This window comes from Mastigoproctus giganteus, chromosome 12 (genome assembly GCF_048544385.1).
Source record: "Mastigoproctus giganteus isolate SK-2022 chromosome 12, ASM4854438v1, whole genome shotgun sequence".
NCBI classification, from domain to species: Eukaryota; Metazoa; Arthropoda; class Arachnida; order Uropygi; family Thelyphonidae; genus Mastigoproctus; species Mastigoproctus giganteus.
The window spans coordinates 116,438,046-116,456,773 of record NC_143586.1 but is presented as its reverse complement, the minus strand read 5'-3'; the positions used below and the strand labels follow the sequence as shown (position 1 = coordinate 116,456,773).

The 18,728-nt window shown below is 36.8% G+C and overlaps 1 protein-coding gene across 1 annotated transcript in view; it reads right to left on the bottom strand.

The window, feature by feature from the left end:
* The window catches only part of LOC150077356 (xylosyl- and glucuronyltransferase LARGE1-like), a 1,505,345-nt gene that overhangs the window by 423,123 nt on the left and 1,063,494 nt on the right, over positions 1–18,728 (bottom strand). The window contains exon 14 of the mRNA XM_090385866.1: positions 17,958–18,053. Within this exon, the coding sequence (XP_090241992.1) occupies positions 17,958–18,053 (96 nt within the window). The remainder of the gene's footprint in view (positions 1–17,957; positions 18,054–18,728) is intronic.

Below are 18,728 nucleotides of genomic sequence, written 5' to 3'. Positions count from 1 at the left end.
CACTTCCACTTCACCCCTCTGTTCGTTCAAAATACCTGTCCAGCTGAGCCTTAAACTTATTTAGGCTATCAACCTCCACCACAAGGGATGGAAGTCTGTTCCACCAACCAACCACCCGCTGGCTAAAGGCAAATTTCCGCACGTCTATCCTACATCTGTCTTTCCTCAATTTGAATTTATGCCCTCTCAGGTGATTTTTCTGAGCTAGAGGAAGAATCCCATCAGCATTGAGCATGCTTAAACCATTCAACGCTTTATACACCTCTATCAGATCACCTCGCTGGTGCCTAGTCTCCAGACACTGTAATTTGCAAAACTTAAGCCTTTCTTCGTAAGAGCACCCCTTTGTTCCATTCACTAATCTTGTTGCCCTTCTCTGTACTCGTTCCAGCAGCTCTACATCCTGCTTGAAATGAGGCCTCCAGACCTGTATACAGTACTCTAGGTGTGGCCTGACCATTGCCTTATACAATGGAATAATCACCTCCTTATCCCTGCTGGAAAAATTCCTGTATATCATTGACAATACTCCATGAGCTACTCTTGCAGCCCGTCTGCACTGCTCAGAGAACTTCATATCTGTCTGCACAACCACCCCCAGGTTCCCTTTCATTCTCTACCACTGTCAGTGTAGTACCACAGAGTTGATACGTTGCTCTGGGGTTGTGTTTCCCATGTGTAGTACTTTACATTTGTCAATGTTAAACTTCATTTGCCACCTCTCAGCCCATCTGCTCAACCTTTCCAGATCCTGTTGCAGCAGCATAGTGTCAGTAGTGTCCTTGACAACCCTGCCAACCTTTGTATCGTCTGCAAACTTGGACATTAAGCTTGATATACCATCATCAATATCATTTATAAATACAGAAAACAATAATGGACCCAACACTGAGCCCTGAGGGACTCCACTAATAACATTAGTCCACGATGAGCAGTGTCCATTGATTACTACTCTCTGTCTTCTCCCCCTCAACCACCCCTTTATCCATAGCAGCAATTTGCCTCCAATGTCACACTGCTGCTCCAATTTGTGTAGCAGTCTTCCATGTGCAACAGTATCAAAAGCCTTTCTAAGATCCAAGTATATAATATCAAAGCTATTCCCTGCATCCAGTTCTTTTGTGACTGCATCATAATATCCAATCAAATTGGTCAGGCAAGACTTACCCTTAACAAAACCATGCTGTGTCTGAGCTATAACTGAAGTCTTGTCTAAATGATCCTGCAGTGCTTCTTTAACCAGTGGCTCCATTAATTTTCCTCGAACAGAAATTAAACTCACAGGGCTATAATTACTTGTGTCAGCCTTTGATCCTCCTTTGTGAATTGGGGTCACATTTGCACATTTCCAGTCTATGGGTACCCCTGAGTCCAAGGAAGCTCTCATAATTATGGCTAAGGGTTTGCTTACTTCCTTTGCTGCCTCCTTTAATATAACTGGATAGATCCCATCCACCCCGGGTGCCTTTCTTGTGTTTATCTTCAACAGTTTCTCTTCCACTTTACTCCCAGTTATTTCAAGATTCTGTAGCTTACTGCTAGAGTTGAATACGCCTCTGGCATTCCCCTCGCTGAATAACTCCATGTGTGAATGTCGATGCAAAATATTCATTTAGTTTTTTAGCTACCTGAGCAGGGTCATCAACAGTTGACCCATCAATATCAAGTGGACCAATCTAATTCATCCCCTTCCTTCTAGAGTTTACATAAGTAAAGAACTCTCTGCTGTTTTTCTTTGCATCCCTTGCCAAGGATTTCTCGTAATCTGCCTTCGCCTGCCTAACCTCCTTTGTAACTTGGTTGCATAGCAACTTGTATCTATCATAGGCTTCTGTGTGATGTGTTAATTTGTAAGTATCCCATGCATTTTTCTTCTCTGCCATATGCCTCATTAGTTCATCTGACATCCATTTTGGCCTAAACCTTGAACAATATTTCTTAGTTGGTATGTAAAGCCTAGTAGCTTCCAAGATTAATTCTTTGAATGCTTCCTATTTTGAATTTGCTGTTGGTAACATCATCAGTTGGTCCCACTGTATAGAATTTAAATACTGTCTCAGTCCATCGTAGTCGCCTTTACGGAAGCAATAACCCTTCCCTTTACCCCTAATGGTAGTTACCTCTTTAAGTAAATCCCACTTCAGCACACTGTGATCACTGCCACCTAGTGGTTCATTTATCTGCAGATTCTTAATGCATGAAGAATCACTGCTGATAATCAAATCAAGAGTATTACTCCCTCTAGTTGCCTCCCGAACATGCTGATGTAGAAAACAATCATCCAATAAATCCACAAAAGCCCTGCTAGTGTGTGAGTGACCAGCCCCCAAATTCCAGTCAATTCTTGAATCTGGGAAATTAAAATCTCCCATTATAAGACTCTCTGATTTACTGGCCCACTCTATTTCCCTGTACAGTTTCTTATTATACTCATCTGAGTCATTAGGCCTATAGCGCACTCCTACTCTCAATTTTGATCTCCCAATGCTTATGTCACACCAAACTGACTCAACACTGCACTGTCCAGCAATGTCGACTGGCTTCACTTCCTTGGTTTTTATGTGTTTCTTAACTAATAGCATAACCCCTCCCCCTTCCTATCCTGTCTATCCTTTCTGTAGATGTTGTACTCCCCAAATTCCAGTTCTGCATCCCTTATATCTGTGTGACATAAGTCTCTGATATCCCAACAATATCTGGCTTTGATGTTTTGAGCAGTACCTCAAATTCATCAAATTTATTTACTAAACTCCTAGCATTGGTGTACACGCAAGTATACCTGTACCTGTTTCTATTCTTAGCTACCCTAACACAACCATGTGTTTACTTGTACCGCAATGGCTCCCAGCAGTCTCTGAAATATCATACATCTTGTTTTTCAGGCTTCTGCTCATTCTAATAGAAGCAGTGCAAGAATCTCTTTCACCTCTGCCAGTGGCTACTGTCAATCTATTGGTCTTTGTCTCCCCCCAAGCTAGCAGTTTTCCAACCCACCTAACACTGCCTCGATAGCATCAGCAAATATTCTTGCACCCTTTCTATTTAAGTGTATCCCATCCCTGTAGAAGCAATCTCTTCTGTGTACACTATCTTTACACTATCAAGTTCGGTATATACATTACGCTATTCCATATCATATAACAATAGCAGCACATTACAAATGGTAAAATCTATGGACGCTAAGTATTAACTTAGCGTCCGTAGTGTTTGCGAGAGTTGCAAAATCTTGTCCAACGCATGGATAACCTTGTGCCCAAAAACATATAGCCAGCTTTGATTTCATTAGGAGACTTTGGTGAGTTAAAGGTCAGGATAATATTTCTAATGTGAACAAGTTTCTCATCCCTACACAAGATTTTTTTTTTTTGCAGCTGTCACTCCTTGGGGTTTTAATTCAAAACAGATTTCTTCCTTCTGAAACTTCAAACAGATCCCATTCGGCGATAAATGAATTGTCTTATGGGGACTAATTGTGATAGGCATTAACTGATAGATGTGGCTTAGAATAGCTGTTTGCAATGTGTGTCACTTCTGGTCTCTAAAAGGATTTCTCCTTGAAGTTGTTTTACTGATTTAGGAGAGCCTTAGTGGCATAGCCAAGGTAGGATCAGCAGGTACATTGTACCCCCGATACCGAACTCTTGTATTGTGGCACCTTTTTTTAAGAAAATAATACTGCAATATTCATTGTACAACTTACTTAACTATTTATTCAATGTTTTTAAAAATATTAACTTTTATATCTAAAACGTATTGTTATTTTCAATTAAATTAAGGATCATTAACGTGCTTGCACCACTATATTATAATAGTGACGCCCACCCCATATAGCCTGCAGCAACAGGCTCACTTCCCACACTTGATTTCTCCTGCCTATCATATTTCTTGAGGATTTCGGAAGTTTTCTGTGTTCTTTTGGAAAGGATTATAATTTTCAAAAGTGGTAGAGGTCTGTATGCTGCTCATTTTATGTGAAATGAAAACAGACTATGAATGAGATATTACTATGCACAGGGGCACATCTAAACTGTAGACCCTTTGATCCTGCATATGTCGGTGACATTCTGAAACTGACCGTTGTATTGGGATGCATGCCCTCCTATAATTAGCATTTATCCCGTGGTGTTCAGAGAAACGTTAAATGATCAGGAAGAGTTAAGCATCTATTTCAGTCGCTCCAAAGCATGAATTTTTGTTAAATTTATGGTTTTGAGGTTCAGTTGCCATTTTTAGTATTAGTAATGGCCACATGGTGCAAAGACGCCTATGGCTTATGCTGCACAAGCCAAAAAATATAAATAAATAAATGATAATAATAATAATAAAATAAAATAACAAAAAATACATAAAATAATAAGAATAAAAACAAATTAATAATAACACTGATCAACAGCAAAAATGTTTCTGGCTTGAAAATAGCCAATTCTTCTTAATTGCAGCATGAGAAAAATGAATATAACATTTATAACTCTTAGTTAGCTCTCGATTCCAGGATATAACCCTTCTTATGATTTAGGGAAATACTGGTGAATACTAGAGAAATGGGAGCTTGGAGCAGAACAGGCATTCTGTGTGTTATCAGACACTCAGTCTAAAACACTGATGCAGCCAATATCTTTCTATCTCAGAAGATTTAGGAGAAGTCTGGTTGGCCTACCTCCATGAAATCCACTCATACACACCTCGATGGTAAGCCCTGTTATGCCACTTAGGTGGCAACGAACGTGTAGAGTGGTTTTCCTGGAGGGTGTGCCTCCAGCACATGACAGCACAACTAAACAAATGGCCCTCAGTCCCCAGCGGCTTCCACTCATTCCTCCTCTTACTGCAGCGAGAGAATCAGAGTGGAAGCAGACAGTGCTAAAAAATCTGTGGGTAAGACCAGGCTGCCATGCACGGAAACTGAACTTGGCCTGTTACAATGTAAGATCGCTCATCAGTGAAGACAGGATATTAGAGCTGGAAAAGAAATTAGAAAATGTGAATTGCGATATCATCGGTTTGGTTGAAACAAGAAGAAATAAATGAATCACTTATAAGTTTATGAAGTGGAAATTTGCTGTACACCAATGGAAACAATGAAAGGAGAGAAGGTGGAGTTGGCTTTCTCATCCATAAAGATATAAAAAACAACATTTTGGAATTCAAAAGTACACCACCAAGGGTGTCAAGATTACTACTCAGGATTTCTAAGAGGTACAAGCTAAAGGTTATAATGATTTATGCACCAACATCAAGCCACGATGATCAAGAGGTTGAAGAAATGTACACCGAAATTGAGTCTTCTAGATGAGTGGAAAACCCACTATACTATCATTATGGGGGACTTCAATGCTAAGGTTGGAAAGAGACAAAACAACACAGAAAGGGGAACTATAGGAAATTTTGGAATTGGTGAAAGAAATGAAAGAGGTGAAAGACTTGTGGAATTTGCAGAATCTCGAGGATTGTCAGTAATGAACACTTTTTTTCAAGAAAAGAGTGAACAGAAAGTGGACATAAACGAGCCCAAATGGATTAACAACTAATGAAATCGACTTCATCCTCACTAACAGAAGATACATTGTGAATGATGTTACCATTCTCAACACGGTAAATGTTGGAAGTGATCACAGAATGGTAAGATGCACACTTGATATAGATGTAAGAAAAGAAAGGAAAAATCTGACTTGAGTAAATAATATGAAGGTCATTGAGATAACAGAAGAGGAGAAAAAGGTTGTATGTACTGGAACTTAAGAACAAGTTTGAGCTTCTGCAGACGGCTCAAGACCAAGATATGGACGAGGAATATTACAAATTTCTGAAAGTGATAAAGCCCAAGAAACCTATAGGTAAAAATAAATCCAAAGAAGAAAAAATTAGTCAGGAAACACTTGTCATGATGAACTGAAGACAACAAATGGAGAGCAAGATAAACACTGGTAAGGAGAAAATTGAGTATACTGAGTTATGCAAAGTCATTAGAAAGAGACTCAGAGAGGACATAAGAAGATTTAACACAAGAAAAATAAAACAAGCAATAAGGGAAAACAAAGCACTTAAAACAGCAGCCATGAGCAGTAATACAGAAAGACAAATGATACTGAAACTGAAGGATAGCGGTGGTGTACTTATAAATAGCAGAAGACTAATATAGAGAATTATACAAGGAGCGACGGAAGGATACCAGGAGTGGAGAAGATGGATCGCAAATTAGTAACACATACGACTTACCCAATATCCTTCCTGATGAGGTAGAATGTGTGTTGAAGAAAGTGAATCAGAAAGCCTCGGTGGGGGGGGGGGGCGAGAAGATGACATTTCTGTAGAGTTGTTAAAATTGGGAAGAAGAGATGTGGCACAAAAAAACTTCACTAAATGCATTAGAAAAGGTGTGATGCCTAAGCAGTTGAATAATGCAATCATAGTTTTCCTGCATAAGAAAGGAGGTAAATCAGAAATTGGAAATTATAGACCAATTAGTTTGTTATCCCACATCTACAAGTTGTTCACGAGGGTCATTACTAAAAGATTAGAAAAAATACATGATGAGAATCAACTAAAAGAGCAAGCTGGCTTTAGGACAGGATTTTCAACTATGGATCACTTTCACGTAATATCACAGCTAGTGGAGATAGCAAATGAATAACAATTTTGACTGGCATTTGTGGATTATGTGGCAATGTTTCAGGCACTGGAAAGACAAGGCACTTCAAAATCATAATACCTCATATATTATGATTTTGAAGAAAATATATGAGAATGCTATCTCCTTTATTAGACAAAGAGAGTAGCAAATTTAAAAGTGAGAAAGGAGTTCGACAAGGAGACACAATATCTCCAAAATTGTTTACTGCTGCCCTTGAGGAAGTTTGCAGACGATACGAAGGTTGGCAGGGTTGTCAAGGACACCACTGACACTATGCTACTGCAACAGGATCTGGAAAGGTTGAGCAGATGGGCTGAGAGATGGCAAATGAAGTTTAACATTGATAAATGTAAAGTACTACATATGGGAAACAGCAACCCCAGAGCAATGTATCAATTCTGTGGTTCTACACTGACAGTGGTAGAGAATGAAAGGGACCTGGGGGTGGTTTTGCAGGTAGATATGAAGTTTTCTGAGCAGTGCAGATGGGCTGCAAGAGTAGCTCATGGTGTATTGTCGATGATATATAGGAATTTTTCTAGCAGGGATAAGGAGGTGATTATTCCATTGTATAAGGCAATGGTGAGAACACACCTAGAGTACTGTATACAGGTCTGGAGGCCTCATTTCAAGAAGGATGTAGAGATGCTGGAACGAGTACAGAGAAGGGCAACAAGATTAGTGAATGGAACAAAGGGGTGCTCTTACGAAGAAAGGCTTAAGTTTTGCAAATTACAGTGTCTGGAGACTAGGCACCGGCGAGGTGATCTGATAGAGGTGTATAAAGCCTTGAATGGTTTGAGCATGCTCAATGCTGATGAGATTCTTCCTCTTGCTCAGAATAATCACCTGAGAGGGCATAAATTCAAATTGAGAAAAGACATGTGTAGAATAGACGTGAGGAAATTTGCCTTTAGCCAGCGGGTGGTTGGTTGGTGGAATAGACTTCCATCCCTTGTCGTGGAAGTTGATAGCCTAAATAAGTTTAAGGCTCAGCTGGACAAGTATTTCGAATGAACAGAGGGGTGAAGTGGAAGTGGTTATTTTTTATTTATTTATTTTTTTTTTTCTTTTTTTTTTTGGCTGATGCTGCATAAGCTTGCTTTCTTGCATCAAATGCCTCTACTAATGCTAATGACATTGTGGTCATAAGCCAAGATTCCAAAGAATTAGAGGAAAATCTTAATCAGTTATGCAGAGTTAGTAAGGATTTTGGACTAAAGATGAATATGGTTAAAACAAAAGTAATGATGAACAAATATGCCATAGAAAGGGATATAATGATTGAAATAGCAGTAACTGAAAAGGTGGAGTCATACACTTATTTGGGACAAGTAATCACCTGTAATAATGATAAATGGCTGGAAGTCAAGAGAAGAATAAATTTTGGATGGATAGCATTCAGGAAATATATTCACATACTGAGGAGCAATATCCCAATTTGTCTGGAATGTAAAATAATTAACCAATGTAAACTACTCACCATGACTTATGGAAGTGAAACTTGGGCACTCACCAAAAGAATGGAAGAGAAGCTGAGAACTACACAGCGAAGAATGGAACGAATTATACTGGGAATCAGACTGTTAGATAAGAAGAGAAACACATGGATTAGGCAGCAAACTCAAGTAAAGGACATTCTTATCAAAACTAAAGAACTAAAATGGTCTTGTGCAGGACACACAGCTTGAAGACATGATGACAGATAACTAAGAGAAAATAACAGAATGGTACACAAGAGGAGCTAGAAGAAAACCTGGGAAGGCGCCTCCGTAACCAGGTGGGAAGGAGCAGCAGTCCGTAGCCCATGCTTCTTGATTAGACCGGGATTCGAGCCTGTCCCCACCAAATACGGAGGATGCGGAAAGGTCAGGGAATGACCACCGCATATTCCTGGAGCAATATGGCCTTAGTTGCTAATGCTCCTAAAAACCAAATAACAAATAACAGAAAACCTGGAAGAGAACAACAGAAACGGACAGATGAAATTCATGAGTTTAGTAAATGGATGGCCATTGCACAAAACAGAAGGAACTGGAAAGTTGCTGGAGAGGTCTTCATCCTGTAGTGGATTGATAATGGCTGATGATGATGACTAGAGAATTTTGGAGTCTAGAGAATAGATAGGTTGGTAACAGAGAAACAGGAACCAATACGACATGGTTTTTTTTTTTTTTTTTTTGTATGTCTGTGTATTTGTATTTCTGTGCATCATTTACCTTGCAAGTGATGTTCATTTCTTTTTTTTTTCTTTTCAGGTTTTTGGACAAAAATTACGTAAAAAGCCAGGATGCCATAATGTGTTAACAGTGTTGACAATTATTGTTATGTGTGTGGTGATGTGACATTTTCCGCTCAGAAACACCAATTGACTCCACTTGTGAAGGCAGCCTACTACCATTATTTTGGCTGTAAGGTAGGGGACGAAGACAAAACCTGAACACCTCATATTTGCTGCAACACATGTGCTGCAGCAAATATGAATTAAAGTTGAATCTCTGTGTATGGTTGAATAACAAAGGACATTCAATGCCTTTTACCATCGCAATGATTTGGAGGGAGCCTCAAATCATCAAATGACTAAAGCATGGCATGTCAAAAAAAAAAAAAAAAAAAAAAAGGAAGTGGACTGTGGAATACCCCAACATCCTATCAGCTATCCGATCAGTGGCACATTGTCTGCTTGTACCTTACCCTCCAGAAGCATACACTTTGGCAGGGACAGGTGAAGAATGATGATCAACTTGGGCCTTCAACATCACAGGATCCTGATTTTGTGCCAGAACCTGAGTCGCCAAGTGAGTCACACAGAATCACTCAAGGTGAACTAAGTGACCTAATTGGAGACCTAGATCTATCGAAAGATAATTGGAGACCTAGATCTATCGAAAGATAAAGCAGAGCTTCTGGGATCAAGGCTCCAACAGTGGAATCTTCTGCAACCAAATGTCAAGGTTGTGTACAGGAGCAGGCAGAATGCTTTGACTCCATATTTTAAAAGTGACAACAACCTTGTTGCCTGCTGTGATGTCAATGGTTTGATGAAAGCTTTGAATGTGGAGCACAACCCACAGGACTGTAGGCTATTCATAGACTCATCAAAGCTGAGTTTAAAAGCAGTTTTGCTCCACAATGGCAATGCTCTTCCTTCAATTCCTCTAGGCCATGCTGTCCTCATGAAGGAGACATGAGAATATGAAATTAATTCTGGAAGCAGTGAAGTACAAAGACCACTAATAGCAGATCTGTGGAGTCCTGAAGGTGATTGCAATACTGCTGGGCATGCAGTTGGGCTACATGAAGTACTGCTGTTTCCTGTGTGAGTGGGACAGTCGGGCTAGGTCCTCACACTACAAGAGAAAAGTCTGGCCTCTAAGGGAAAATCTGCACCTTGGGGGAAAAAAAAATGTCCAGCACAATCCTCTGGTTGATCGAAGCAAAATTCTTCTTTACACATCAAACTGAAACTCATGAAGAACTTTGTTAAGGGGATGAACCAGGATGGAGAAGCTTTCAAGTACCCGAGAGGCCAATTTCCACTGTTAGGTGATGCTAAGGTTAAGGAAGGAATCTTTCTTGGTCTGCAAATTCATGAACTTTTAAAGGATGAAAACTTTGAGCAAGTCCTCCAGGGTAATGAGAACGCAGCTTGGGAAGCCTTTAAAAGTGTTGTGCATAATTTCCTGGGAAACCGAAGAGTTGAAAACTATGTTGAGACTGTGAACAACCTTCTAGAAAAGTATCATCAATTAGGCTGCAAAGTGTCACTGAAAATCCACTTTCTTGACTCTCATATGGACTTCTTCCCTGACAACTGTGGTACAATGAGTGACGAGCATGGTGAGGTGACCACCAAGACATTTCAGCAATGGAAAGAAGATATCAGGGTAAGTGGAACACTTCTATGCTTGATGACTACTGTTGGACAGTAACAAGAGATGCCCCAGAAGTGGAATAAGTGATAAACAAACAAGAAGGCGCTGTTGTGAATAGGCCACATTTTGAGAAAGTACTTTCGGTTCCTGTGCAGTTTTCTTGTGTTTTTACGTTTTAATTAAAAACAACTGTGATTTATGTTGTATCAAGAAAATGTAATTATGTGATTGTTTTAATATTACTTTTCACTCTGACTACTACTGAAATTACTATATTCTCAGACAATAGTGAAACTACTGGATCTTAAAAACTAGAGCTAATAAAAAAGAATTCTGAAGTCATATTCGTTTTTTTTGACCCAAAATTAGTAAAAGTTTCCCATTTTGCACATCAGAAAATTTGCCCATCAGAATGCTGAGTTGGTGCCTAATTTCTTCACAGTCTCTGCACCTGGCACACACAAAGACATCCTCCTTGGCTAGATTATGTCCTGTTCTAGACAGGTCTGCAAACATTTCACATTTCGCCCATTTTTTCAGACTATGATGCTTTGGAGAATCGCCACTTTCAGTTCTCCCCGAGCTGCAGTACTACAGCTACTTTGTGCTCATTGCTTTGCTGCTCTAGTCTGGGTCATGATACCATTTAAGTACAATTTAATTAACAATGAAATTTAATAAGACTAATAAATTTTTAATTGATTAAATGATAATACTAAACTAAGCTAACAGATTTCTAATGCAGTGCGATGTATTTTTCTGTCTAACTTTACGTTAAACCTTATGTTATCAAGTTTGGGATATACATTACATAATTCTGTATCGTATAACAAAGGCGGCAAGTTACAAATGGCAAAATCTACGGACACTAAGTATCACATAAGTAACTTTCAAAATCACTATCTAAATTCAAAATAAACCAAGGAGCTTGACTAGGACTATAAAGCTACTTATAGAAAATAATTTAATATAACAATTAAGTCAATAAAATGGCTAAATATAAATAAAAACCTAGCATTCGACAGAACTGCAAAATCTTGTCCAACTCATGGATCAACAGTGTGCCTACAATATTTGAAGTAATTTATTTAGAAAAAAAATACCATATGTACTATATTACAGAAATCCAATAAAGAACAGAGAAATACCTGATATAATAGAAGTTTTTAGAATAAGATAAAATAAAATAGTAAGCATAATATTGAACATTAGGTTTTAGAAATAATAAGAATGAATCAACCTTATTGAAATAGTAGATTAAATTAAATTAAATAGAAAAATGAAATAGAAAATGAAATAGAAAATGAAAATTAGTTTTTCTATATTAATATTAAATAATAAATAGAAAATGAACAATACCTTCATACTGCAAAAAACATAGCTAAAAGGATTTATAATTCAGTTTGCCACCTGAGTTATCAATCCTTTTTATAAAATTATAAATTGTTTATAAATCTTTTTTTTTTCATTTTTAAATTGTTTGGCATTAAAAATTTAATGCCAAACAATCAGTTTTGGGATTTATTGCAAAAAGCTAATTTAAAACAGGAAGGAATTTTATTGCATGCCATTTATACTTTACTTCGACCTAATCATCAACCTATCCAAATATTCCTTACTGGGCCTGCTGGTTGTGGCAAGACATTTGTGATTCGATTATTGATGGATGTTTATAATTGTTTTACTAGTACTGATAGTTTTTGTAATGCTTATATAACTTCTGCTTCTACTGGAAAAGCTGCTATAGCTATTAATGGTACTGTGCACACAGCTTTGGAAATTTTGATATTGAAGAATTTACCTCTGTCTTATGAAGTTGCTCAACAATATTGTACTCTTTTCAAATATGTATGTGTTTTAATTATCGACAAAGTTAATATGATTGGAGCTTAACTTTTATCTCACCTGCAACATATTATGGGCAGTGTAGATCATATCATAATTTCGTACATCATAATTTCGGTGGATTAGACATTTTTTTGATCGGTGATTTGCGACAGCTGCCCCCCCCCCCATACGAGTGATGGCTATATACCAACAGATTAAGCAATGCAGTGCAGGTCCCAATCTTTGGCATGGGTTACAATATTATGAACTCAATGAAGTGATGAGACAGTCGAATTCAGAATTCTTGTGAGTATTGACTAAAATTGGAAATGATGTTCAGTTAATCAACGACAAACAGGAACTTATTGAGTCAAGATTTGTGAGCAAAGAAGAAGTGGACAATTTGTGTTCTGATGGTGTTCATTTTTATTTGAAAAATAAATCTGTGAATGATTATAACAATTCTGTGTTAAATTTGTTTTCAGATACTGTTATGTCGATTGCTCAAGACATATTTTTCAGGTGCAGAGATGCAGGATGTGAAGCTCATTGCGATAAAAACTTAGTAAAATGGCAGTATTAGACACCAGTGGATTACTGTATGAACTTCCGTTACTTATTGGCAAACCATACTTGATAACCACTAATACTGATGTGTCTGATGGTTTGGCTAAAGAAACTTTAGGAAAATTGGCATGTATTGAATATGACAAAGAGACTAATTGTATTAAACGTTTTTGGTTGAAATTTACAGGGTTGCCTGCTATGCGTCGACTTGCTAGAACGAAGCCACATCAGATTGCTAGGGCTAGAGAAATTGATTTCGCAGCCGTACCGATTGCAAGAAGAAGTACAAGTGTTTCATTAAATAACAACAGAACAATCTCGGCTAAACAAAATCATTTTCCACTAATACCAGCTTGTGCTATTACCATTCATAAATCTCAGGGAGGTACTTTCGATTCTGTAGTTTAAGAATACGAGAAATACAATGAACAACAACTAGTTTATGTTGCATTATCTTGAGTTATCGATATCAATGATCTTTACATTATTGCTGCAAATGGAGAAAAGAAATTTTATCATGGACTGAGAAATGCTACATCCACTCTTGCATTTAAAGTTGAAATGACCAGGTTGTCAAATAATCCTCTATTTACCATGCAAGATACTTTATACGAGTTCATCAGTAAATGACAAGATCTTTCCATTCTAACGTTAAATTGTCAAAGTTTACATACTCACAGTGACAATCTCACTGATGCAGTCACACAACAACAATCCAATTTACTTCTACTTTCTAAAATGGAGCTAAATAACAAAGAAGAAGTAAGCATACCTAACTTCGACTATGTCGTTCAATTCAAACAAGAAGGTCAACAAGCTGGCAGTGTAGCAATTTATCATAAGAGAAAAAATTGTACTGATGTCGTTACCTCTCATATGGAAGTGATTTATCAACAAACTGTTGGAAATTCCATGAGTGTTAGACCAGCTGAAGACATTTGTGCAGCTGAATGCCTTCTTCCTGATGGTCAAACAATATTGTCGATAGTCATTTGCATTTCACCTAACCAAAAGATCAAACACATCATTGAATTCATCAATTTTGTTTTATTTCCTTACACGATTGAAGGAGCTGTATTGCTACAACAATTTTCTCACAAAAAATGTGACTGAATACCAATGATACTTAGTGGAGATTTCAATGTTAATTTTGCAAATACTCAATCCAAACCTTTAACTGAATTATTAGAAAATAAATTTGGACTAATGTTAAATACTTCTAGATCTGTATCGACTACTAATCATGGAACTATAATTGATGCTGTCTTTCAAAGACATTTACACTCTTTACAATCTCAAGTGTACGCATCATATCTTAGCTATCACAAACCCATTGTAAGTAAATTAAATTCTTGAAACTGTCAAAAAAAATAATAATAAATGCTTTAAAATGTTAAACATGTTCGGATTCTTTTCATACTAAACCCCTTTAATATGAAAGCCAAGCCAAGGACGTTTTCACATAAAATAAAACATCTTTCATGCATATAGGGTATATTCAGCTTTTTTTTACTCTAATTGTTTTTCATTAATGTTATTTTCATTTTAATTTCTGGAGAGTATCATACAGAAGTGTTCTACGTATCATATTGAGATAAATTTCTCTTAGTTCTACAAATATTAACGTAGAAGATATTGAGCATCATATCTCTCTCTGGTTTATACTATGTACTGCTATAAATTATAGTTTTTAATCCTCTTCTGATACTGATTACACTGCTGCAAGCTATATAGAAACTTTCAGTATCTGCTGTCTCAATTTGAAAACAAATGGCAGTAGAATTTAAACGCTCCTATTGATACAACACAATTCTGGCAGAAGTCGACTGTGGTTTATTTTTTTATTCAATTACAAAGTAGAGAATAAAAGCACACCAAATTAATCAGAAGCTCCAGTAAATGCATTTACTGGGGCACGTGCACGACTAAATGCAAAACTATATGACTTGCTGTTTGTGCACACCAGACTATCGGTGAGAAGAAAAGGAAGAAGGCAGTGATTGATCGGCGGAGACTCCTCCCATTCACTACTTTTCCCCCATGTGGCTGATCTCCAGATCCTGTGTTTCTGATTGTTTTATTGAATTTTAGCGAGAAATGTGAAATTATCCTGCTGTTTTTAGGATTGATCATGTTCAATGTGACTTGTTTCTGCTAATAAATGTTGATGTCATATCCAAAAGTAAGTCATGTAGTTTCACATTTAGTCATCTATGTTGCCCATTAAATGCATTTTTATCTCAGAAAAATCAGAAAAAAATGCTTCGACACTAAATATAAATCAAAAGTTAGAGAAAAACAATAATTTCAAATCAATAAATAAAATTTTACTTAGCGGCTTGTGAAACGTGTAGTTCCCATAGCCTTGGCAGCAGAATTCTTTGCATCCTTTGACAAAAATTTCTCATAATCTGCCTTGTGACTTGATTATAAACTAGCTTATATCCCCTATAGGCTTCTGTGTTGCCTAATAATTTATATGCATCCCATGCATTTTTCTTCTCTGCCATGAGTCTCATTAGTTCATCTGACATCCATTTAGGCCTAAACCTTGAACAGTATTTCTTAGTTGGGCTTACTAACTAATTTAGATGGATCTTCTTCAGGGGTAGTCTCCGTCACATTAGCATTAGTTGAGGCATATGATGCAAGAAAGCAAACTTATACATCAGCCAAAAAAAAAAAAAAAAAAACCTTCCCATTACCCTGGGGCCTCGATATCTAGTGAGTATGGGGGCTTGGCACGCCTAGGGTCCTGAGCTAGATATCACCATCCTTCTCTTTCTTCGTGATTCCCTTTTACTTTAACTCTCTCTCTCTCAGGGTAACTCAGAAATTTTTCTTTTTTGGCTGGTGCAGCAGTAAATACCTCAGTAAAAGAAGAATAATAATAATAATAATAATAATAATAATAATTTCACCCAACTGGTCACTCCAAATGTTTGTCTAGTTTAGTTCAGCCTTAAATTTATTTAAGCTATCAACTTCCACAATAACAGATGGAAGTCTGGTCCAGCAATCAACTACCCGCTGGCTAAAGGCAAACTTTCACACACCTATTCCACAACTGTCTTTTCTCAATTTTAATCTATGCCCCCTCAGGTTCTTAATCTCATCAAGTGGAAGTATCCCATCAGCATTGAGCCTCATAAAATCATTCAAGGCCTTGTACACCTCAATCAGATCAGATCACCTAGTATACATCAGTTCCAATATTGTATACAAGGTGCATTATAGCCACAGCAGCTTATGTGGCATGAAACCCCCATAACACACACACACACACACACACACACACACACACACACACACACACACACACACACACACACACACACACTGTATACATCAGTTCCAAATCTTCTGAATGCATTCCCACTAGGCTTATTTTGAAATTGATAATAGTTCCTGTCTCATTCTGAATAATTTCATCAATCGTTAAAAATCTGTGATCTTTCAATGCCAGTTCCATGTTTGGAAATTGAAAAATTAGAGGACGCTAATTCCGATGGGGATGAAAAAAATCACAGTGATGGAATGCTTCAGAATAAATTCTTGAATGGCTAAGTGTTAAGTGTGCAGGGTCATTTTGATGATGCAAACACTAATTTCCCTGAATTTGGTGTTTCACGGAAATTCATGTTTTCACACAATCAGTTGTGGTATTTTTAGTTCACTGTTTGACCAGGCAAGACAAATTCATATGAACAATGCCCGGCAAGTGCTAAAATATAATAAGTAACTTCATATTTCACTGAGCTGAGATTGTCTTGCTTTTTTGGGCTTTATAAAAGAAGTGAAGAGGACTGGGCCTCTGTTTTTGAGTATATATCCAAGATTCGTGATGATGGAAGAAATAAAGTGTGGGTCAGCATACTGATGAAGAGACATGCGAGAATTCATCACTATCTGTGATCATCAGTGAGAGTGCAAGGCACAAACTTCTGAAATGTAACACACCCTCAAATCTTTTGTTAAAAGTGATTGACAAGTCCAATAAGAAATACCAGTTTCACTAGAAATTTTGTTGATAGTTAATTAAATGTTGATTACTTCTGATTAGATAATGAACATAAGTGATTGAATCACTGGCTTTTGAGGTTAAAGGGTGGTCAGAGTGAAGACCATCTTCAACAGACAAACAGTCCTCTCTTACTTTGTGAACTACTGAAGTCTTTGGACAACAAGTATCTTCTCTGAAAGTTGTTTATAACATTTTATGGGTTTTGTGTTGCAGGTTTCTTTAATTTGAAACAAAATTTTATGAAAAGTAGGTGCTCAACAAAATCATTCATTTTAAAATGCAGTGAAATGCATAAATGCTTATTCATTGTGTGCTAATTCAGAATGATTTCAGAAAAACAGATAATTCATGCATTGATATGCCTAGCCATTTAATGAATCATCCAACATGTTGCCACAAGCCACAACTTGCTATGACAGCACAATTTTGAGAAATAATGTCAGTCCTCACACTGACTTTGTTTCTTAAAATTGTGCTGTCATAGCAAGTGGCATCTCGAACAAAGCCAAATATTTATAAATTAAGGTTATGCACTTTAGGTTTTGTAACCTAAGTATAAAAAAACTATTATTTTTGTACACTTTGGTTACAAACACACATTCAAACAAACAAACAAATACATATTTGGATTTTACTGATTAGTTGGTTTGTGTGGGGTGCATACACATATTCCAACAACAAAGATGATAAAACTTTCATTCTATTTGTCATCTTATATTCCAACCTAATGACTCAAATGAGCCATTTTGGCTCATTTCAATATATTTTTTTCAAAAAGTATGCTAACAAAAGATGCTTTTATAATTCTGTTTGCATAAAGAGAATTATAATAATTGTGGTATGTAGTATTGTAGTATAAGAATTGTGGTATGATAAATACCGCACAATTCATATTTGCACAGGTGGCTATCTGGAAGATGGATTATTTAGTAAAAGAAACTGCTGCACTAATAAGATATTCTAAAATTATAAGATATATTACACTCATATGGCAAAATAATATTTTTAAAAACTTTTTTTTATTTTATTGTACCTCACTAAGAGTGTTATCACTCAGTTGTACATTCCATTGACAGGGCAATCTGTATGTGAGGTAAGGGTGTTGCTTCAGAACTGCATTAAAAATGTCCTAAAAATCAGTGGAATAAAAAAAAAATTTAACATACATAAAATTTTTCACATATAAGAATGGCTTCTGCACTACAACAAATTAACATACTGAATTGGAAGATAAACACTATTCTGGATGGTAAAAATAACTGATTTATTAAAAATAAAGTGAATGCCCCTGTAAGCTTACAAATTTTAGCTATGTAGAACAAATATGAAATTAGAGACTAAACAGAATGTTTAGTTTCTAATATGATACCCTGTCTCTAATTTTAGAGAGGACATGGTTACTGTCAGTGATATATAGGAATTTTGATAGTGGATATAAAGAGATAATTATCGCATTACACAAATTATAGTCAGTCCACATCATGATATTGTACACAGGTCGGGATCATTTTGGAAAGGCATTATCTACTTCAAAAGGGTACAAAGAAAAACAGCAAGACTATTTGTGGGTGGAAAAAGATAGCCTTGAGGTGGTTTGTAAAGTGGTCCATTAGGTACATAATTGCAACAGGAAATAAACAGATATTTAGATCTTATGTAAGTCAAAACTGCTTCACTCCTCTCTTTTAATATGTTTACAATTTCTTAGGGAGCAAGAAAAATGCCAAAAACAAAAGCATCATTGATTGCTGGAATAAATTTTCATTTGTCATTGTGGAAGTTGATATTTAAATAAATTCAAGGA